Source organism: Cygnus atratus, chromosome 5 (genome assembly GCF_013377495.2).
Source record: "Cygnus atratus isolate AKBS03 ecotype Queensland, Australia chromosome 5, CAtr_DNAZoo_HiC_assembly, whole genome shotgun sequence".
NCBI classification, from domain to species: Eukaryota; Metazoa; Chordata; class Aves; order Anseriformes; family Anatidae; genus Cygnus; species Cygnus atratus.
Window position 1 is genome coordinate 2,589,363 of NC_066366.1, and position 22,480 is coordinate 2,611,842.

The 22,480-nt window shown below is 40.7% G+C and overlaps 3 protein-coding genes and 2 non-coding genes across 7 annotated transcripts in view; all 5 read left to right on the forward strand.

The window, feature by feature from the left end:
* The window catches only part of DENND2B (DENN domain containing 2B), a 123,922-nt gene extending 122,925 nt beyond the window's left edge, over positions 1–997 (forward strand). Inside the window, 1 exon segment of the mRNA XM_035550429.2 lies at positions 226–997. Within this exon segment, the coding sequence (XP_035406322.1) occupies positions 226–260 (35 nt within the window). The 3' untranslated portion in view covers positions 261–997.
* A 1,915-nt stretch (positions 998–2,912) lies between these two features.
* RPL27A (ribosomal protein L27a) lies at positions 2,913–6,436 on the forward strand. The gene is made up of 5 exons (XM_035550430.2): positions 2,913–3,083; positions 3,358–3,421; positions 4,008–4,083; positions 4,916–5,090; positions 6,258–6,436. The coding sequence occupies exons 1-5, from the start codon at positions 3,081–3,083 to the stop codon at positions 6,384–6,386; spliced, it is 447 nt and encodes a 148-aa protein (XP_035406323.1). The 5' UTR covers positions 2,913–3,080; the 3' UTR covers positions 6,387–6,436.
* LOC118249940 (small nucleolar RNA SNORA3/SNORA45 family) lies at positions 4,442–4,573 on the forward strand. Its single transcript, XR_004779251.1, has one exon. It is a non-coding gene; the product is annotated as a small nucleolar RNA SNORA3/SNORA45 family (small nucleolar RNA).
* LOC118249941 (small nucleolar RNA SNORA3/SNORA45 family) lies at positions 5,402–5,534 on the forward strand. The gene has a single exon (XR_004779252.1). It is a non-coding gene; the product is annotated as a small nucleolar RNA SNORA3/SNORA45 family (small nucleolar RNA).
* A 3,115-nt stretch (positions 6,437–9,551) lies between the features above and the next one.
* Positions 9,552–22,480, forward strand: part of TRIM66 (tripartite motif containing 66) — a 49,008-nt gene continuing 36,079 nt past the window's right edge. The window contains exons 1-4 of one of the 3 annotated variants that reach the window (XM_050710775.1): positions 9,552–9,673; positions 10,458–10,573; positions 11,061–11,235; positions 21,877–21,980. In XM_050710775.1, the coding sequence (XP_050566732.1) occupies positions 10,565–10,573; positions 11,061–11,235; positions 21,877–21,980 (288 nt within the window). In that variant the 5' untranslated portion in view covers positions 9,552–9,673; positions 10,458–10,564. Of the gene's footprint in view, positions 9,674–10,282; positions 10,574–11,060; positions 11,236–21,876; positions 21,981–22,480 lie in introns of those variants that run through there. The other 2 variants (XM_050710776.1, XM_050710777.1) reach the window with 2 other exon arrangements.

Consider the following 22,480-nt stretch of genomic DNA (forward strand, 5'->3'; position numbering starts at 1 on the left):
CATTTGGGGAGAAAAAGCAGGGAAAACATAATGGAATAATTGAGGAGGAAGAAAAAATAAGAAGGTAGACTACCAAAGACTCTGTCAGTTGGCTATCTCTGCCAGTATTAAGTAATAGAGTCACTGTAGCAACTACACTACAAATTAGACCCATTTGTTAAGGGATTTTTGATTGCACTTGGCTTTTTCAGTATATGCTAGTGATTGATGGTGTGTTTTCTTTAGGAAATAAAATGAAGTTCCTTCACAAGAAGAATTAAACCTTTTCTGCTGAAACATCAACCCAAAGACTATTTATGACACTGTCCTTAAGACCCCTGCAACTCCAAATTTTGATGTGGGAGGAGAATGAAAAAAGCTGACCACAGCTTTGAGTGACTACCGATGCTGTTACAGTGTGTCAGATGATGACTCCTTTATGTATTTGGATAGAATTTGTAAATAATGTTCTGTAAGCTTTTGTAACTGATTTTGTAATGAGCAAGAAAAACTGTGGTAAATATTTGTATATTCCTGAGAATAACAGGTGCTTTTTTTCTTTAGTATGAATTGAGTTATGCTTGGTGCAAAAATGAATAGCTGATTATGTGCAGCTGACTGTCTCAGCAGAACCACTGACTTCAGGGAATGTTTGTGAGAACTACACTGATGCCTGAGTACTGCGGTAATGAATGAGCTCTGGGGTACGTGGGAGAGGTTGTATGCGCGGGGGCTGTTTTCATGTGGCAGAGTTGGTATTTTTTTCCTAATTTTCCTTCTAATTAATTTTAAAAGAAAGAAATAACAAAGTAACTTGATAATAAGGTACTTGGTTCACAATACAAACCTTCCACTCCATTTGAACTCTGGTCAGTAAACTACTTGTAATCCATTCTGCACTAAGACTGCTAACCGTGAGGAGATCTCAGTTCTTTGACATGCAAGCTGCAATGAGTAGGTACAGTTCATCCTTTCCTAATGTATGTATGTATGGTTCCAAATAAACTATGTAAATATACCTGTTTGTTTATATTCTTTGCAAACCTTTGTGGACTTCTGATTTTGAGTGGGTACAAAACCAGAGAAACTTGTGAATGTGAATTTGCAATTAAAATACCAAAAAAAAAGGTTATTATGAAACTGTCTTTCAGTAGGTTTGCTATTTCATGATACAACTTGGTTTTCCTTCTAGTTAATGCTTTTTATTAGAGCCGAGACATGGCATTTTATATCATCACTGTTTTGTTAATTTTATCCTAACAGAAGCATCTCTTAAAACCATTTTCCTTTTTTCTTCTTCTTCACACGGGTTAGCAGCAAATTATATTTTGTATCATAGATAACTGATCCTGAACTGTGATATTTTCACATTGTTTTTATGCTACATATGTTTTTACGTTTAATTTGGTTAAATGATCCAAGTAGAATAAGAACAGCTTGTAGCAGACAAATATTTTGCTTAAATTTCTGATGAGCTAATCAGCTGCATTCTATGACAATTTGCTTTTCTTTTGTATTAATTGCACTCTGGTTCAGGTGGTGCTTGCATCGTGGTGAATGCTCTTCAGCAGGACAGGAATGATTAGCTTGCCATGGCCCTCTGCACAGCAGCAAGTGCTACCCAAGTACCACATTCATCTTTAATCCGGTAACATAAATGCTGTTAAGAGATTCTATTAGCTTTTCCTTAGCCTGAAGAAGAAAATAGAAAATACTTGAATATTCTTTCAAGTCTGACAGATAATGAAAATTACCTAGAGCTTTCTTTTTAAAGAAAAAAGAGCACTATATTTTTCTTCATTTGCAGTGTGACTTCTTTGTGTAGTTAAACTGGCTTTGAGGCTTGCGCAATTCCTAACCTGGCAGTGGTTCTGGTGTGCTATCAGCCTCATAGAACAAAATTGAGGGTTTATTCACCAAAAAGGTGAAGTCGTTTCCTTTTTTCCTTACCTCCCTCACACTCATACCGAAGCTTAAGTGTACATGAAAAGAAGCATCTGTAGAATGTAGAGTATCAAGCGCTTCTGATTCAACTGAAATGTAATCACAAATGTTAATTTCTACAGGTTTTATGCTGTAATATGTTGTAAGCTATGGAATGACTTTCAGATGTAGTTCTTCAAATCAGAAGCAATAGCTTTCACTTTTACAGGTGGATGCTGGCTATTTTATAAACAACAGTAATTATATGTGTAAATACATGTTCATTTTGAGAAAATTATTGATAAAACGTCATCCTTGGCTGATGGTAATGTTGACATGAAAAGAGTTGTTAGGAATGCAAGAGAGACACAGGATGCACGTGTTAAGAGAATGCGGTGCGGTAAAATGCATGTCCCACACAGAAGCTGTTTTCCTCCATCTGCACTGTAAAAATCTAAGCAGGAAGCTTTTGAACGATAAATTGCCCATCAGCATGTTGTTCCAGGTTTTGCAGTCAGAGGAGCGCACCAGTCAGGGTGACAATCACATTTCAAAAGCTTGTAGGTACCTTCCAGGTCCTTGGACCATGGCTGTGTAAATCAACCTTAGTGTTTCCAAAGGTCTGTGTTTAAAACAAACATCTGAAATGAAAGCGTGGGGTGTATTATTCCACCTTGCACGTTAGTTTAGAAAACTGAGGTGATGACTGCTGAGCGGTGGAACACCACTCGTGCACCATGTAACCGAGAAGGAAGTCCTGAAGAAAAACCAGTGTGGAGGCCTGTGGTTCAAAACTGGGGAGAGAAAAAAAAGTGTAAAATCTTCTGGTGCAGAATATATTTAAATAAAAAAAACAGTACGAAACGATTGTTTCCAGTTGTCCTGGGACTGTTACTCTGGCATGACAGACGGTGGCGTTTACGGGCATTGCATTTATTGTCCCGGCTACTAGTGCGGAGTGCCGTGACCAAACTCCCCGTACTCCCCCCGCCCCCCTCGGCACAGGCCGGAGGAGGCGAGCGGCCGAGCCGGGCCGGGCTCCCCGACACCACCCCGCGGCTCAGCGCCGGCAGGAGGAGCCTCCGCCAAGTCTCGCGAGAGTTCGCCGTGGGCGACGGTGCCTTCCCCCGGTCTCGCGAGCGCGGCGGCCTTTCCTTTCCCTCGCGCACGCCGACAAGATGGTGGGTGCGGGACGGGACGGGACGGGACGGGCTGCCCCTCGCCGCGGGAGGTGCCCGGCGGTGGGGTGAGGGTGTCCGTGGCGGGCGGTTCGCCAGGCCCGCGGCCTGCTCGGGGCGTTGAGGGCGGCCCGGGGTGGCCGCTCGGGCCTCGCCTCGTACGGCCCCGGCCGCCGCCCGCTGTGGGCCGTGAGGCGCGGAGGAGGCGCGGAGGAGCGGCGGCTCTGCGGGGGGAGGGCTGTGTTCCGTCGCGCTCACCTCTGCCGCTTCTCCGCAGCCTTCCCGGCTCAGGAAGACCAGGAAGCTGAGGGGACACGTCAGCCACGGCCACGGCCGCATCGGTAAGCGGGGGGCTGCGGCTCTGCAACGCCCGCGGGCTTTCGCTGCTCGGGCGCTGAGGGAGCGCTGCTGCGTGCGCTGCCTTGGGCGGGCAGACGAGGACCGCACAAACACGGGCCCGGCGAGCAGCTCTGAGGGCTGCAGCACGTGCGGGTGGTGTCCGCACCGTGGGGGAGGTGGCCCAGGAATGTGGTGCTCCGGAGTTTTGCCCATCCCTGTGGACTGGGTTTGTGACTTAACTTGAATAGTACTTGGGCGGTAGGTGTTGTCTGAGAACGTGGCTGGGCGACATTTTAAGCTTGCAGGCTGATGTTGTGCCAGTTCAAACTATGGCCATTCCTGCCTGTTCTTGTCAGCTTGCTTGTGTTAGCACTGGTGTCTTCTCATACTTCTGTAGGTTAAAGACATCGGGTTTTTTATTTGTCTTTTTTCTTGGCTAGGGTTAGTCTTTAGTTCGCTTAGCTCACTGAATTGATATGAATGCAGAAGGATAGGACTGCTATCGTCAGAGTAATTAGCTTAAGTTGACTTTGTGCTCCTAAGCTCATGTGATATTTTTAGTTTAACCAACTTCATTTTTCTTTTTAGGCAAACATAGGAAACATCCTGGTGGCCGTGGTAATGCTGGTGGTATGCACCATCACAGGATTAACTTCGATAAATAGTAAGCTAGTGTTTTAAATATGTGCTAGCAAAATGCATGTTTCTGAAGTAGAAACAACTAAATTTTATGTGAACCACCGAACTTCCCTACAATCCTATGTATCTTTTTCTCTAACATGAAAGCTTAATAGCTGAAATCAACTTGTATCCCCATTTTCTCTAAACTCAGTGGCCTTTTTTTCTTAAGCCAGGCATCTTTGAGAGTTCAGTGCAGTAAACTTGACCAAGCTTGCCAGTTACACCGTTGTCCATACTGACAGATGTGCCCACAAAATGTTAGGTAAATCTGAAGCGTTACATAAATAAAAGCTACACTCTACTTAGCTGCATGCTATAGAGGCAAGGGTCGTTGTCTCACTGCCGAGACTAGAGTCACATCTGAACACTGCCTGTTGTCCTGGTGTGCTAGAGTACTCGGAAAGTAACCACTAATCTCTATTCACTGGCTGTGACCATTGTTGACTCAGTCAGTCACCAGGTTAGTGACAGGAGATCTGAAGCTCCTCGTTCAGTGCAGTCTTGCACCGAGTTGGTTTTTGCTCAGAAAATGCAGGATTGGACCAGACTCACCACGAGAAGGATTAAGTTGTGAGTTCAAGGGAGAACAGATGCTTTAAGGAAAATAATTTTCCCTTGCTTTGGATAGCAATGATTATTACACTTAGATACCACATGTATTAATACAAATAAACGTGTAATGTGAAAGTAAGATAAAACTTTACTTTTGATTGCTTTGAGCAAGTAAAATGTTGTGTCAGTGTTGATTTGTAGTCCTACCTGCTTAGGATGAATTAAAAATGTGACCTTAATGAGGAATGTGTTTTCTTTCACAGTCACCCTGGCTACTTTGGAAAAGTAGGCATGAGACACTATCACTTGAAGAAAAACCAAAAGTTCTGTCCTACTGTCAATTTGGATAAACTGTGGACCCTTGTTACTGAACAGACAAGGCTCAATTATGCAAAAAACCAGGCTGGACTGGCCCCAGTCATCGATGTTGTGCGCTCAGTAAGTTTCTGTTCAGATTCAGATCTGCAGTTTCTGCTCGCTTGAAGTGTAACTTAGCTTTGCATATCCAAGTAACAAAATGGTGAACTGCAAATAAGCTGCAGTGCATGAATATCTGTAGACTTCTCAGTACAAATTCATATATCTTAGCATATCAGTGGTTAAACTAGTACTTAAGTTATGTTTTTTGCTGTAAGAATGACTTCCCTTATTTTTGAAAGGTGGTGAAAGATTACTTGTTCAAAATATCACCAAAAGTAGGTATGAAAACATGATAGAGCTATTCTCACTTATATAAAGTCACTTTTAATTCCGAGACTAGAGTCACATCTTTACACTTGTGATTGTTCTGGTGTGCTATCATTCTCGGACATTAAACTTCTGGTCCACATTCACTGGCTGTGATGCTTCGTATCTCAGTCAGCCACCAAATCAGTGACACTAACTAGTCTGTCAAGTAGGTAGTGAAACTAGTCTACCAAGTAGGTATGTTTTGTGTACCAAATACCTCTGCTGGCCAGTTACACCTCTTCTAACAAGCTGTGACTTTAAAGGCTGTAGTATTAACGGGCCTTGTGCCATGGTTGTCCTTTTTATGCAAAGGATAGGAGTGAAATGAGGGGAGAGGGGAACTATTGCTGTGACAGCTTGCAGAGTAGAATAAACCACACAGGTGCTTGGGCACCAATGTGTTGACGCTCTTCAGTTTTACTTTTAAGATGTGCAGAAAAGTCTTCTGCTCTCTTCAGGAATACCAGGATGTCCAGCAGGTAAAGAGCATGTGCCAGATGTAAGTGGGTAGTAAGTAGTTTGTTGGAGAAATGCAGCCAGCTGCTCTGTGCTGTGGGAAGTGGTTGGCAGCTTCTTTACAAGACTTCAGTGTTTTCTGTATGTAGTATTGGGAATATTACAACTTCCAACATTCTAAGTTACCAAAACCTTCAATTTACTTTATAGTTTCCACTCCTCTGAATGAATGCAACGCCACTAGATCACACAGGATATTTTTTTCCATTCATACCAATCTTGTATTGGAGACGGACAATGAATGAGGTCAGCAGTGGTGATCATGGTTTTGTTTTTTACTGGTGTGTGCTAAAAGACAGGTCTGAATGTAGGAGCCTTTAAGCTGATTACAAACATGTAATGTTTTTTTAATCTTTCTAGGGATACTACAAAGTCCTGGGCAAGGGCAAGCTGCCCAAGCAGCCTGTAATTGTGAAAGCAAAGTTCTTCAGTAGAAGAGCGGAGGAGAAGATCAAAGAAGTTGGAGGTGCATGTGTGCTTGTGGCATAAAGGCCATTGTTTTATTTGAAGTTTTGAATAAAGACAATGTGTAAAATGTGTTGATTGATAGAATTTTTTGACTTGTTCACACACTGTCCTGACTTCAGTCTTGTGGATTTAGTGATTTCTGGCTGGTTTTGATCAGTGTTTTGGCTGATGCTTGCCATGATTTTAAACGGTGTGGCTACAGTGGCGTCTGGCATGTGAAGAGATACCTTGCTGCTTTGTCTTTACAAGGTAGCAATGTACATAGGTTCTTCCTGTATTTGTGCAACTCCTTCAGTAGGTGATGCTCTCTGGTGACCAGCGATAGGACCTGAGGGAACAGCATGAAGCTACCTCAGGGGCAATTCAGGTTGGGTATTAGGAAAAGGTTCTTCACTGAGTGAGTGGTCAAGCATTGGGACAGGCTCCCCAGGGAAGTGGTCATGACACCAAGCCTGCCTTGCTTAATGACACAATTCATGTAACTTCATTTTTGCAATTGACTAACCTCCTTTTCAAGTGTACAGCACAGAATTCCTGAAGTTGCTTTTGTGGGACAAATGGTGCCAGGTAGCTTCAAACGTGTATACAGCTATGGCACAGCTGTAGAGCTGCACTGTAGGAATTTCTATATGTGCTTTAAAATGATTCTATAAAACATTATTTGCATAGTTGTAATGTCAAAATAGGACTTCAGTTGCCAATGCAAGGGTTGGCCATGTATGCCAAAGAAGAATCCTTACATGACGGTTAAAAAAATCAAACTGTTACTATAATGCTCAGCATTGCAAGTCTTAAAGTATTCCTAGGTGCTACAGATTAACTTCTACTACATGTGATACAATCCTAGTTAATGAACCCTTAACCTAGTGTTTGGCATGAATTATTTCAGGGCTTTTAGCCTAAAGTTGATGTGCATTGCATTTAAAGTTTGTAAAATACTGAGGTTTTTAGGATAAATAGTGACTGCTGGGACACCTTTATCCTAACACATGCTACTGAACTGCTGTCAAAGTTAAAGGTTAAAGCCCAATGAAACATAAGCACTCACTGGTGTTTACAAGTTGCCTTAGTCCAATCCTGCAGACTAACATGTTTATGGTAGACTCTTCATCAGGTACAGTGTGGGGTGGAGGTGAAAAGTGTCTCCAAAGGGGACTACAGGCTGTGGAAGGTGAGAGTCTAGCTTCTGATTATTCCAAGCAGCTAAGGATGTTGCTGCAAGACAGGTAACAAGGAGAGGCAGTGTAACCAGAACATCTATCGAGGGTTTGGTTTGGTCCTCAAAGGTAAGCCGTGGGATACAGTAAAATAAGGACCGTTGCTACTGCCTGCTGTCAGTATGGTGTCCGACCAGATCCCAGTGACAGTGAGAAGCTTGATTCACACAGAAGCACCCTGTGCACACAATCAGCAAGTGATTCCAGATAGCTAACGTACACAGCAGACACTGCTCTCAATTCTTTGGTATTTAATGTTTTAATACATTAATGTTGTAATTCTTCGATATTTTGTACGGTTGAACTTTGAGTACAACCCAAAAGTTTGGCGTGCCCTCTCGCTCCGCGCCGCCGCCATCTTTCTGAGGCGAGCGCCGGGCCCCGCCTTGGTCCCGCCCGCAGCTCTCAGTCACGGCCGGCCGTTGGGCGCGAGGGGGCGCCCGCTGCTGAGGCGGCGGCCGTTGGGCGCGAGCTGCCCTGCCTTAGGCGGCTCTGAGGGGCTCGGGCGGGCTGCGGTGCCCGCCTGTCGCCGCGCCGTTTCTCTGGGTTTGTTTCCCAGCCGGTCCCCAGATATTTGGAGAATGTTTCCAAGGGGTTAAGAGGGCTGGGTAAATAGCAATTTCACTGCATTTACCGCCTGCTTTTATTAACAGGGCTAATTTCACGCACCGGCTCACCTCATATTTTTGTTAAAAGTCATCAAGCGTTTGGGATTGGAGCCCTGACTTGGTGATGGTTTAAGGTCAAAAATCACACGCAGCATTTTTCTTTGTCACTGATTTTTATTCCCCCCCCCCCCCCCCCCCCCCATTTGTTTTGAAACAGTTAGTTTGGGGATTGCGCACGTGAGGTATTGAGCCTGGTTAATCAAGCAGGCAGGTTTTGCTTCACTCACACCGCTGCCTTGGCTGAGCTCCACAGATCCCGAACAAGAGGCTGCTGTGAGGGCTGCTGAGGAGCCACCGGAAGGCTGTCCGGCACGCTGACTCTCTCTTTTTCCTCAAAGGACAAAATGGGCTGCTGCTAATAAAGTAATTCTAGAAGTAATTCTAGATGGAACTTGCAAAGTTTGTTACAACATTTTAAAATGCTGTAGTAATATCCATTTTTAATTGAAAGAAGAAGATACAAAAAAATCACCTGATTAGATCTGAGAGAACAGAATGGTGAAAATTGAAAGTCTTGCATAGGGATTTTATCCCTAAAATACTAAAATAATATAATTATGGGAATATACCTGTTACAAACTTCTCCTGTGTGAAATATATAGGTGCTTCACTGGAAGTTTCAGTCCTGTGATACCTGGCTGCTTCCCTTTGATTTGTTTGGCGTGGCTGTTGCCCTCCAGGGGCTGTCATTGATCTTTTGGTCCTGCAGCAGCTCCCCCAACACTATACAGCGCCTTTCGTTTCCCCTCCTTGGGCTGATAGGCCAAATGCTAGGGGCTTTTCTCCCTGTTTCGGGTGTGACTGCTTGCCAGCTGCCTCCCCCTGCTCACCCACCCCTTCTTCATCCATTTCTGTCCTGTGTCCTGCCTCTTCGCCCTCACCACATCCCTCCGGATGCAGTTATTTGCTTTGTAATTGCAGCTGCTGGACTTGGTGTTTCTCACTAGCCTAGCCAAGTCACTGGTAATGTAGCTGCCTGACTGCTGCTTTGCATACCTATCTCAGCAGGAAAGTAGCACTTTATCTCACCCTCATCCTTCCCCCTCCTACCAAAAAACTTGCACATAGTTTCACATGTTCTGCGAAAAGCATAGATTAAAATGTATGGTAACCCGCTTCTGGCTCATTCAGACAGGTTTGGCCTTTATGGTGATAGAGCATTTCCCAATATTTGGCTTTGTGTTTGCACTGATTCTCTGTGCATTGATACTTTGGTCCTGGGCTGTGGTTTCTCTGACTGAACAATGCGGTAGCCTAAGACCTCAACTTCCTATTGCACACATTACATGTTTTTGCAGGTTATGGTCTGTTTGCTTAGCAACAGTACTTGCAAGAAACAAAGGAGATGGTGCAAGCTGAAAAGCTGTGCTTCCCTAATCACATTTGTCTCTGAAAGATGGTTGATGAAGATGAACTGTAAAAAGTGAGCTCATATAATAAGCACTTTTGTAATGTTTATTGTTTAAACTACAGGTACAATTACCACAGCTGTTTTCTAAAGGGACCTGTAGTTTTGAAATTACAGTCACAAATTTTAGTGGTATATTTGAATTTGTTGGAGTGAATTCAGTAAAATTGATGGATATCTACTTATTTTCATTGGTTCTTAGAAGTGGGCCTTGGGCGTGAGGTGTTATGGTGACTTTAACATAAAGTCCAATTTTTCTTGAATAGCAATGACTTCAGGATGCAACACACACAGAAGGCTGGTTGTGAACTTCTGACACTTTCACAGTTTTGTTTCATTGTAGAAAAAGTTGTGTCTGCTAAACATTTCTATTGGAATCTGCCTTGAGATGGAATCCTCCAAGAGAATACATATCTCTAGGATTAGAGTCGCTGTTCTTCTGTGATGGGGAAATCTGATGATTACTGCGAATAGTGTACTGCTGGTGGCAAGGCCACCATGCCAAGGTAGAGGCAGCTACATGGGACTGTGGCCCCAGGAAGGAGGTTCAGTCAGCTGAAAGGGTGATTCCAAGAGAGATGAGACTGCATTTACTTTTCCTTCTCTGATGCAACTTGCAAAAGTTTCCCTTTGCAGGCTGTGTCTGATTGACATCTCTATAAATTTCAGAAACAGGGATAGAACATGAACTGCAAAATACTCGATTTACCTTGGGGAGCTTAGGTTGGCGGGGAAATGCTGTCCTACCTGTAGAAAATTCTGACTTGGTCTATAATTTTATCTGTGGTCATCTTGACAGGTGAAATTTAATCACTGCAAAGTGCATTTTATTACATTTCTGTGAAGAAGATTAGCAGAAGATATTTTACATTTCTCAAGGCAGCTTTCTAATGGGGTGTTGCTGAAATGATGGAGGTAATGATTAGTTATGCTTATCATTATTTTCTTTACCTGCAAGCTATAAAATATTGTGGTGAAATTATAAAAGCAACATTTTTGTTGCACGGTTTCAGTGCTTCTGCCAGGAAATGTACAGCGTGTGACAATTCAGGCTGGTAACAGCTTTGTAAGTAGATCAATAGAACAGATTATATATATATATATTTTGTTTCAGAGGTTGTAAGTACTATAGAGAGATAATGGGATCATGGTTTGTAAACCTTAAACCACACTTTCCTGCACAACAATCTGCAAAGATATTCTTTTTTTTAAAGTGGGTATGTGATTTTCAGCTGCAAGGGACTTCCTCTTTCTTCAAAAGGACTAAGTAAATGTTGTTTCTGAGACCATGCATCCCGCTGTTGCCTTCTAGTTTGTGCTTGAGTGATCAAGTGTATTGTTAAGTGAAGGGGCTGTCATGAGCCATTTTGTGACTCTTCATGTTTTTGATGTCAAATTTCAGCCAACGGCAGTGGGGACTCTGGATCTGCTGAGGAATTGCTTGGTATGCAAACGGGACCTGGGCAAGAGAGACCCCAGAATGCTCCCTTGCCTCCATTCCTTCTGTAAGGACTGTCTTCCAGATCTGATTCAAGGATATAGCTGTATTCCCACTGGATATGAAGTTCTATATGAAGGTAATGTTTAAGAATCTCTGTTTGGCTTATGCTGTTTGCAGTACAGTATTATGAAAATAGATGTATTGGGAATACTTTTTGTAGCCTGTTCCTCTAAAGCACTACTTGAAAAGAACAAACTAGGAGACTGGAGATTTGTATGAGCCGAGGGTGGATTGAGAACAAACCTCCTTCAGAATGTTTTCCATTTAACAGCAGTGCTTTGAATAGAAATGACAGTCAGGCAACCTTTACATTTTCCAGAATGGTCTTGATTTCATTTACCAAGTGTGACATTATGGATATTTGCTTTGCTTAAAAAATGAATAAATGCTACAGGGTAGTTGCTAGGTTACATCTTTATTCAATCTTTTAGACGTGTCGGACCTTTTTATGGTAGTGGTTGTGGTGAGAATTTTATTCTTCCTTTTCTCCCCCTCCTGCCCTTGCAAACACCACAGCAATCACTTGTGTCTGGTTCTTTGCTCCTAAAGGAGTGCGTAGTAATTTTTATTGGAATATGACTGTTGTGGTGCACTGAAACTCTTGGCGCCTTCCTTTTTTCTCATTATAAATGTGGTTTCACCCTATCTGAATACTCACCTTAACAAGCTGACTAAAGCTAGCGAGAACAAGAAGCATTTTGAGACTGTGGCTTTTGAAATCTTGAAGTTATTTGTACAGTTTTTTGTAATGATGTTAATAGAAAATATGTACCTTTTTTGGAATAGGATTTAAATCACAGAATGCAGTCACTTTAAATGAATGAGGCTTAATTACCATAGGGAAGCATTTCAGACTCATTACTAATTTATAAGAGGAGCAAAGGCACGTAGATGACTGGTATTTTCACAGGCTTTGAACTTCAGATGAATAAGTGGCATCATTTATTATCTCTTCCAAAGCAAATTTTAGAAACATGTAGGAAGAGAAGATACTTTCCCTGAGGTGATGATAATCTGAATTGACAAGAGAACGCAAGCTAGGTAAGTTGAGGTTTGAGAACAAATGGGAACAGTGTTAGGAGATCACCATCGAAAGGCCAGCAAAGGAAAAGGGGATAACTTAATGACAAAGGAGAAAGGCTATTCATGGGAGGGTACAGACAGAAAAAGATATTCAGGTAGGAGAAGGAGACAGAAGGCAAAGCAGTCATTTTAATTAAATGCCTCAAAATTTTAAATGTCTGGTCACACCAGACAGAGGAACCTACTTTATAATAAAATGGTGTTGAAAACAACCACTACATTACTTTTATTTATCCTCATTTGACATGTAAGCTATTCCTTTCTCCCGCTTGCTTATGTCTGTGAAGTGGAAATGGGAATTTTTGCCACTTGGTGATATTGGATGAAATGCAGTTATAGGTTCTCACGAGTCATTAAAATATTAGATATTTGTTTGAGCACTTGAGCAGGGATCAGGAATTATTTGTCTATAGCAAATTGGAACAAAGACTAGTTTATTTCTGTATTCTTGAAGTTTCTCCATTTACTTCCTCGTTCTCTTGTTGGTGGGGAACTTCTATGGGAAAAAGCAAAATTAGAAAAATGATTGAGAAAAGAAATAATAAACAGTGATGACCCACTGTAAATGAAGGGAGACACCAGGCGCAAAGACTTGATTAATATATGAACAGGAAGAGCAGCAAAAAGAAAACATCTGTGTCTCTTAAATCATTGATTGAAACTGCAACCACCATGGGTCAGCTAGGATAAGTTTGTGAAATCTTCTGATGGCATGATGCTAAGCACTGCTTATCTCATCTGCACATGCAGGTAGCACAATACCTGCTCAATTTTCAATGTTATCTTTCAGTATGATCATACATTTGTGTCAATGATAAAATGCATATACAATAAGTGCTAAGCAACTTCAGCTGAGGTGTGAAATATTGTCTGTAAGTAAAATGCATTTGCTAATTGCTATGAATTCTTTAAGCAACATATAAGAATAGAAAAAGTGAATGTATTTCTAAGTGGGGTCAATCTGAGATTTACTGTAAATGCATGCTTTAATTTGTGGGTTTCGATATGTCATACTGTAAGTAGTAGTATATCAACATAAAGCTGTTTTGTAGGTTGTTGTCGTTGTATTAAGATTGCTGAAGAGCTGTAGGTAAGTGGTCTGGATATTTGATGGTAGTTGATGTTGGACACTTACTTTTATACCTGTATCTAAGTCTTTGTGCTTTAGATATCCCCTGAATGAAAGCTCTGAGGTAGACTGAGTTCTTATGGAAAAAAGCTGCATTCGTGTCAGAATTTATTCAAAGCTGTGAGAAGTGAGAGTTTGATAGCAATTTGAACGAAACAAGAAAATAATTCTTGAAATTTGGGTCCTATAGGTGCTTCTAATATGAAGGGGACTTTAAGTTACTCAGTTTTTCACTTCTTTTTCTGCAGGCCAGTGTCACTTTCCTTTTTTTTCCTCCTCTCTTCATTTGGAAAAAAGAATCCTTATTTTATTCTTCTCTACAGATCTGCATGATTTTTGCTTCTAGTCTGTTTCAAATGTGGGAAGGAAGAGTTTTAAACAGTGGGACTGGGGATGAGAAAGACAGAAAATTCCTAAATCTCCTGAGATGATTTTCCCAGGCTACTACGTGAATTCTGCCTGTGTAAATTGCCACTCACAGTACACCATGAAAACACACGCAATTGGTTCTTGAGTGATGCCTTGGCTTCTTGGGCCTGGCCTTCTTAATGAGTACTGGAAACATTCAAAACCAAATTCATCCAATTTGCTGTGCCTATGCCTTCTTTCTGAGTTGGGGATGTGTGCAAAAATAAATTACCCTTTATCTGCAGCTCTTTCTCTCCTTTAGATGTTTGATGATCGAAGTTGTTTTAATACTTTCAATATCACCAATGCATTAGTTTCAGAAGTAGCTGAAAGAGGAGAAGTGGAGGTCTGTTGTTGTGAAAAGTTCACAATTTGGAAGAGTGTATCAGCTTGAGGGCTGGCTTTTTGTTGTTGTTTTGTCTTTCTTTTTAAAAAAAATCACAGGCAACCACTGTTCAAATTGCAAATTCTGCCTTTGAGGACAAGGCAGATCAGAACAGATGTACTAGAAAACCTTGCAGATTTACTCTAACTGATACTAAACCCTAGTATTATTTCCATTTTGTGACTGAATTAGGTATATCTGACCCATATGTTACGCTTCACATTTGTAAAATGAAGTTAGCAGTTGCCCAGCTTTATAAATTGCTTTGGGAAGTGGTGGATTTAATTGTATTATGTTTTTGTATTGAATTTGTATGTTGGGCTATTTTTTTTTTTCCTGAAGTGCTATTTTAAGAACATGCTTTGCCCTTTTGTGCTTCTCTAGCTTGGATAACAAAAGTTGTAGAAAATGGCTGCATAATTTCTTTCCACATTCCGTGCATAAGTCAAAAACCATCCACACTTGCTTCTTGTTAGCTTTCTATGCACAACAAAGGGTCTGAGATCCCCACTTAAATGCCAAGAAAGATGACATGAGAGAAATGCAAATTGAACTGATAAGACTAACTGAAACCAGACTATTAAAGAGAACAAATGTGACTTTAACTGTTGACAAGCGTCCACTTGCTGCATTCTATCATTTCCAGCTGAAAATGTATAGTTTTCTCTGTCTTATAAGATAGATGCTGTGTATAACCATGGATTCCCAATTGTGAATGGCTTGTTAGCAAGGAACACCCAAAACTCCACCAAGCATTGGTCATGCTTGCATGTACTATCTTCAAAGTTATCTTCAAGGGGTTTGTTTCAAGAAGGTTGAGCTTGGACTTCCTTGGCTCTAGGCTCTGGCATTAAGAGTATGGTATATTGGCATAAAGAGGAGCCTCCAGGTGCCAACACACAATGCCTTGTCTTGTACTAAGTCTGTACATAAGAAAAATACAGTTCTGTAGAGTTCTTTAAATTATATTTAAGCTTAGAGTGGAGTACAATTTGTCCTTCTTGGTGTTACAACTGTTATATCCTGAGGCCCTAAATAAGCTTGTTTTGATGTAATCATATATGGTAAGTGATGCAGTGCATCATTCCTATTAATTCTGAAGGAGAACACCAATTTGCTTTAATTAGATCCACTTAACACAAAATATGTGTTTTGTTTCTAAAAAGGGAAGTAAAAAGGTTATTCCAAGGAGGGAAACTGTTCATAATGTATCCATTTAGTCAACCTAAAATGGATTTAAGGTTACTCAGCCCTTCTCACACTGTTGTTCAGATACCAGATCCAAAAGGCAAGTGAAACAATGGGGGGATAGTTAAATAAATACGAAGATGTAAAGTCGGAGGTTGTATTCAGAACTGTTTCCTATAACCTGTAATTGGGTCTCTAAGGAAGTGTAAATTATGTCTGCAGTTTGAGCTGTAGCTAATGCTCTCTGAGAATAATTATTGTGATGGTTGTTGGAGGAAAAAGAACAAAGGAATAGGTGCAACATGTGGACAGCAAGTATAAATGTGGTGTGTATGATAGCTCCAATGTTTGTTTCTTTATGCTAATCAATTCTCAGGATAATAATAGGCTGTTAATTATCTGCATTGGTTTATTTCCCAGACAACCAGCTTGAGGGTTCTTTCTGTTTAGACCTGACCAGACTGTAAGACCTTGAAACAAAACTGTGAGGTGAGGCTTTTGATGTTCAAAAGGTCTTTGTACTCAGTTTCTATATGTGGTGCAGAGGTTAGTTTGCACTTCCAGGGATGATTGCTGCAAATTATCTACAGCTCTGTCACTTACAAATTAGATTGCTGCAATACAGGTGGATTAAAAACTTGAGGGCACTCAACAAATTTACATCTTTGTGCTTTTACAATGGAACACTCCGTACAGGGGCCACTGCCATGATGTCCACTTACTATTCCTTGGGTTCAGTGCAGTGTTGAAGATTTCACTAGTAGAAGTGGAACTGCTGTGGTATGTGAGAAATGTGACCCGCAATGCATTAGGGCTTGAATGGCATACGCTTGAGTGGGCTTTGGTGACAGAACCCTAATGTTTTCCTGAAAGCAGATTTTGGATATGGTGCTGGAATGTCCAGACTGAGTGTGTCTGACTACTGGATCCGCTGTCTTTGAATTTCTGTTTTCCCCAACCTGCTGTCTATTCACTGTTGCTGATGGGAGTGCAAGAGTGGAAATGAACACTTGTCTTATGAAGGGCTGCAAACCACTTCAGCAAAGTACAAGTGTGCTGTTGAAACTTTTCAGGGCCCCAATGTGTGTGTGTATATAAACTTAACATGCACATACTTCTATAAGTACACATACGCACTTCTATAAGTACGTTATTCTCTAGTGCTGGTAGTTTTTGTGGTGGTGTTCAGGTGCAGTAGTCTACCATGAAAGGAATAGTGGAGCCCTGGAAGGATGCATGTGTAGGACTACTCCTCCACATACCTCATGTGATGAAACTTCTGGGAGTCTGTTCAACACAAAGTGGTCTTCAGTGTTTGCTCAATACTACCTGATAACTCAAATACATAGAGAACAGCTTATCTGTGGTTTATCCTGCATATCATTGTACAATAGGGTTTTATCCTGCATATCACACTGAAACAGAGCTCAAATTTAACATTAGGATCCTCGCTGGCCTTTCTAAATTTGTGCCCGTTCCTTTAGCAATGAAGTCTGATGTCGTAAATGATAATTTCAATGGATAAACAGCAGAAAGTAATGAACTTCTAAACAAAATTATTTATGCAAACATTTCTAACTCCTTCCTCCAATATTGTTTACATACAAACTCTACATAGTTTATGTCAACAGCTCGTAGTTTTTTTCTACGTCTAGAGATTTTGATAACAACAATGGACCTCATTTGGGCATCATGATTGCATCATAGGTGAATTTGGCTCCTGATCTCTTAATATGTCAACTCTGTTGTTTGAATGCTGTAATTCCATGTTGGATTACTATTTAGATCCAGAAATTGCATCATTCTCATACGTACAAACAGCAAGTCTCTGGGGCTTCTGACTATTCTCCCCTTCACCCACGGTGCTGTAATTATGATACATTTAAATGAGCTGTCTGCAAAGTACAGGTTCTTAAAACAAGTTAACACAGTTGTTTAGAGGTAGTGGTAAGGAAGTAAGGCAAGAAAAATATTTAGGGAATGGTCTGCAAAGTGTATGGAGGGAGTGGATGGTGTAAGACCTGCTGCTACCTGAGCCTGGAAAAGCTCTGCTCTTCCCTTCTGCACGCTTGCTCCAGGTTACTCTGATGACTGAGAGAAGACCCAGGCAAGAAGGGAAGTAGGATGCTGCTATTTATTCTCTCTATGGGATTTTTATTTCACCACTTCAGGAAAAATAACAACCAAGGCAAGTTAAGAGAGGCCTGAATGAATCTCAGAAAGGTGAAAGCAAGAAGGAAGGCAAGAAAAAAATACCATGCACTTCATAGTGGGCCAGTACATCTCTTTGCCCTGCTGATTTGTCGGCATTTCTTGCTGAAGAGAGGGGGGAGCAGCCCCACATACTCTGTGGAAGGTGCAGCCACTTCTGTCTGCAGTACGGCAAAGCCTGATTCCAGGGAGCACACTGTGTGTGCGGTTCTGCTTAATAACCCTCCGCTTCCTGACAGAAGTGACTTTGTGGATAGCTAAGTGACACTTTATCCAGAGGACAGGTAAGGGGTTTCTAGGAAATTGTGCTTTACTGGTGATTGTACTTTGAGCACAAACACAGCAGCGTGCTCGCTTTGCGTTGTTGAAGTAGCTGTTGCTTGTGGCTATTTGTAAATGTCTGTGTAAAATTTACTTAATTTCAGGACAATTGCTTCACAAACCATTCTGTAGTGTATTTATTATGCCAAACTATCATTAGATTTTGGGGGGAATTTGTATTGAAAAAGGTTGGGCATTTCCAGGGAGCACAGATTTTGATTAAATGGAAAAGGAAGGAAATGGGAAGTCCAATTAGCTGAACAAGTATGATCTCCAAAGCTACCACATTCAGGGAATCCCTCTTCTAGCAAGATGCAAATGTCTTCTGTGCTTGTAATGGAGTCTTAAAAAATATACAATTCAGTATTAGGACAGGTGAAAAGGTGCTTGCTGATTAGTGCTTGTATGAGTAGGAAACTGCTTCCAATACAGTACTGCCATAGTGTCCCCATTATTTTTCCTGTTAACTTATAATGTTTGTTCTGATTTTTTTTATTTTATTCCTTTAAGCTGAGAGCTATACATGCTTTGTTTGTTTTCAAGGGAGTTTCAGATGCGAGATCCCTGCAATTCAAAGTTACTTGGATATTTGAGACGCTCTTGGCATTTACACAAAGCTGTACTTCATTTGGTGGTCTGTGGTAGTGATTCTAACATGATGTTTTGACCTATGTGTGTGACTTGCTCCATGTATATCTTTGTAACAACACTGATTCCAGTAGCAAAGCTATGATCTAAAACATGGGGGAGAAATTGTAACGTGGCATTGCTTTTAGATATCCCCAGGTATTAATCAGCAGTAGTGTCTTGTACCCTCAAAATGGTGACTGTTCTAAACTTCTGAATACCATCGCACTCCTCAGTATGTTTAAGGAGGATTCTGTGCATAACTGAAATCTGCGCATGGAAAATATGTTTTCTTAAGGTGAAAAGTATTGAAGTTTTCTTTAAAAAAATATTAAAGAGATGGTATTGTCTGTTCTTAAATTAATGCATTCTTTATACAATGTATTTCATACTTCACTGGTTTGAAACAGATTAGTACCATTTAAAGTTCATGCAAACTAGCCTAAGGCTGTGAGCATTACATTAAATATCATTCAACTGGTATAATTTGATTTAACATTCTGCACTAACTGGATAGTCTTGGAATGTAATAAAAAATCTAACTTCAATATTAACTTTTTTAACCTTATGCGGAGGATTCATGGAAGTTGTCCTTCCTATGGCAAAGTCCTGAGCACCACTTTTGTTTCCCCGTGAGCAATTCCTAGATATGTTTTGCATAAGACTGTGGTCACCTGTATGGTGTGTCAGTGAAGGAGTAACTGTGACAGCCATGCATTTCTTACTTTATAGAGTAACCTGTTGATAATTTCCTCTTTAGTCAATTTGTGGCGTACTGCCTAGTCTCAGTATGGAGGTTTTCTCTTTGTATTAGCCAGATCAAGGACTGACACTGCTTGGACAGTGCTGTTAGGGGAGTAAGACACTGGTTCAAGGTCTCAAAGGGCTAGAGGCAATTCCCTCAGTCAGTAGATGGTTTCCTATCACTGCACCAAGAATTAGAGCATGTCCTATGAGACTTACTTGAGAGGCTGCCTGTAAAGTAGGATTTTTGCTACCTAGATTATCAATCAAAATGCATCCATGTATTTCTGCTGCTGCTGTTATAACTGAGTTGATTTGTAAGGTGCTCACATAGAAACTTGAAAACGGTTTCACCTTCCAGGAATTAGCACTGCAATTCACTAACACTTGTAGTACGCACCATTTGCAAGGAGTAGGAGGGCACTGTCTGTGTAACACATCTTGCCTTAAGTACTGCAGTGCTCCTACCGTGGTTACATTTCTCTAGAGAACTGAGCTGTTAATGGAATGTGTAAAAGACACAGAACCGTAATTCGGGGAAGCAGAGGGAGGTTACAGTGCGACTAATATAAAAGCATCTCATTGTCCTAGGGTGTAACATATGGTGATTAGCTACAAATATTGTAGGTAAGTAAGATACCCTTTTAGCTGCACTCCTAATATTAAGGATGCAAAGGGAAGGAAGTTAGAGACTTCTACAGCTTTTCGCTGTCATGGGCATCTTCATCAAATGAATTTTTTAGCCTCTTTTTAACTCCTGTCACCAGAATACCCTTAAACAGGTCTCAAGTTACATACCCAGGAGATGAGCAAAGCACTAGCAGTTGCTTGCGTTGCCCTTTTCCCCAGGGGTGACTTGCAGCTGAGTAGCACAGCCACCTGTGGGTACCGTCTGCTTTTTGCACGTCTGTGTGAACACCAGTGTTGTATGAAATGCAATTAAACAAGGCTGAGGTAGACCTTAGTCTGCCCCGTGAGTCGCCAAATCACAGTTCTGTTGTAAATGCAACCTTGGAAAATAGTAATATACTTTTGCTTTCATTACAGTGATAGGGCTTAAAAAGGCCTAAGCCTTGTGGAAGCAATTCTAAGATGTCCTCTTTCAAAGGAGATGCAACAATGCAAAGTGTTTTTCCAAAGCATTTATGAAAGAAAATGAACTTATTGAGGCATCTGACTGTATAGTGCTTTTGTCAGAAGTGGTAATGTAGGAAGGGTTTGGGCTTTATGTGTCTCTGCAATTTGTTAAAAATAAAAGTAGCCCAGATCTGAAAATGGTAGGCATTCAGGGTTAGAACTGTGCTTCTGCTCAGGGACTGTAGGAGCTGTATTGCAAAGGCAGGTAACACCAAGCTGGAAAACGTGAGTGTCTCTGATAACCATCTAATGCAAAGAGTAATAGACTTAAGATTTATTTTATCTCCAAGTCACCTTCCTTATTTAAAAATAATTTTAGTTAAGGGAAGAGCACATTGAACGGTGTCAGTCCAGTAAAAAGTTGTAATTGATCTTGCTTTTAAAAACTTTCTTTAAGTGAGTTTGCATCATTTAGTCATGGAAAATATTTCTCTTAGTTATCATAAATGGATCGCTTGACAAGGTGAGAGTAGCATTAAAATTCTGTTCTCAACAAAATGGAAAGAATTAGATATAAAAAAGACTCGATGAGATAAGGTAAAAATAGACTGACACCACCACCTCTAAAGGTTTGGATTCACATCTACAGTAGTTTACAGAAATGTGGTCAGAGACATGCACATCCCTTTTCAAAAAAGCACTAGATCGTCTAGCAGAATGAATTCTAGCCCCTGAAGTCTAGGAATGAAATAGCAGAGACACAAAAATGCAGTTATACAGTTATGGACAACTTCTTGAACGGTGCTGTTAGTTCTCAGCCCAGTCACACCGTACCTAATGAAGGTGGAGCCAGATTTTGCTGCTTATGATGCTCGCTTTGCTTTGCTTCGGGGGTGTCAGTGGAACACAGCCTGATCACTTTGTGTCACCCGTGAACTTGTTGTAGTGGATGTTTTGCAATTCTGACTTTTACTTATGCAACTTTGAACTTTTATATTGACTTTTTACTTCTGTTAACATCTTTTTACTCCTCTTTATGACTTCAGTTGGAAAGCATGCTGTGCTGTAAAACTAGTATTAGGCAATGTGTATTTTATGCTTTGGTATACCTCTGGTAGTGCAAAGCTGATCTAGAAGAACTGTAGCTAGTATCGGAAAGCACAAGTAGCAAGACTCTGTAACAAGAGTATACAGCTTAAGGTGCAGCTCAGCTTTTATCAAAGCTTCAAGCCCTGATGAATTCATGGGAATTTAGACATGTGGATATCCTTGATAAATACTGAGATAAATCACCTGAACTGTAGGGTATTTCTAGGGATTTTGTTGCTTTGTTTTTCTTCCGTATGTATTGAACTAGATCTAGCCACAAGTAACTTAAGGCTTGAAGAATGCCTCTAGCTTCCTGGAACTAAGTGTTGGTTTGATGTTTAAAAAAAAAAAAAAAAAAAAAAAAAAGCCAGCAATACTGAAGTGTGGTTTATATCGTTTCCTGGTTCACATGGCTGCTGTGCGTTGTTTAATTTATTTATTTATTTTAAATGCAGGTATCCTTTCCTGCCCTGTGTGTAAACAGACCTGCTTTGCAAGAGATGTAGTTGAAAATTTCTTTCTCAAGGACTTTCACACTGATAATTCAGCTATGGCAAAGGTAAGTGAAAACCACTAAGTAGGGTGCTTTGTGAGTTGTTAAAACACTACCAGACTGACATTGTTTGATGAGCAGAACAAATAGTATTGAACAACAGACTGTTTAACATTTTGCTTATGCAGCACTTTAATTGCATCACTGCGAGGGATGGACATACTGCCTTTGTATTACTCTTCTAACTTTATTTGAAGAATGATTTTGACTCTGTACTTACTTATTGATACTAGTGATGTAGAACTGGATCTATGTGACACATTTTTTTATTGTTTATGTTGTTATAATTATTGCTTATATATTATAATTATTGCTTCTATATTGTTTATACATTATCTAGAAGATAATGGATCTCCTGGATTTCTCATTATCCTGTTTCTGCTCTCTACACGAAATAAACAGAAACAAAGACTATTGGCTTAATGGTTACACCAAGATTACCCTTTAGATCCTATGCGGGATTATCATTTTCTGATTGTCTGTTTTAATCATTTAAAAAAAAAAAA

Bases quoted from the DNA above. Each gene is read 5' to 3' on its own strand.
- RPL27A (XM_035550430.2), top strand. The intron at 3,422-4,007 runs GTAAGCGGGGGG...TTTTCTTTTTAG, and splicing joins CCACGGCCACGGCCGCATCG to GCAAACATAGGAAACATCCT. The intron at 5,091-6,257 runs GTAAGTTTCTGT...TAATCTTTCTAG, and splicing joins TCATCGATGTTGTGCGCTCA to GGATACTACAAAGTCCTGGG.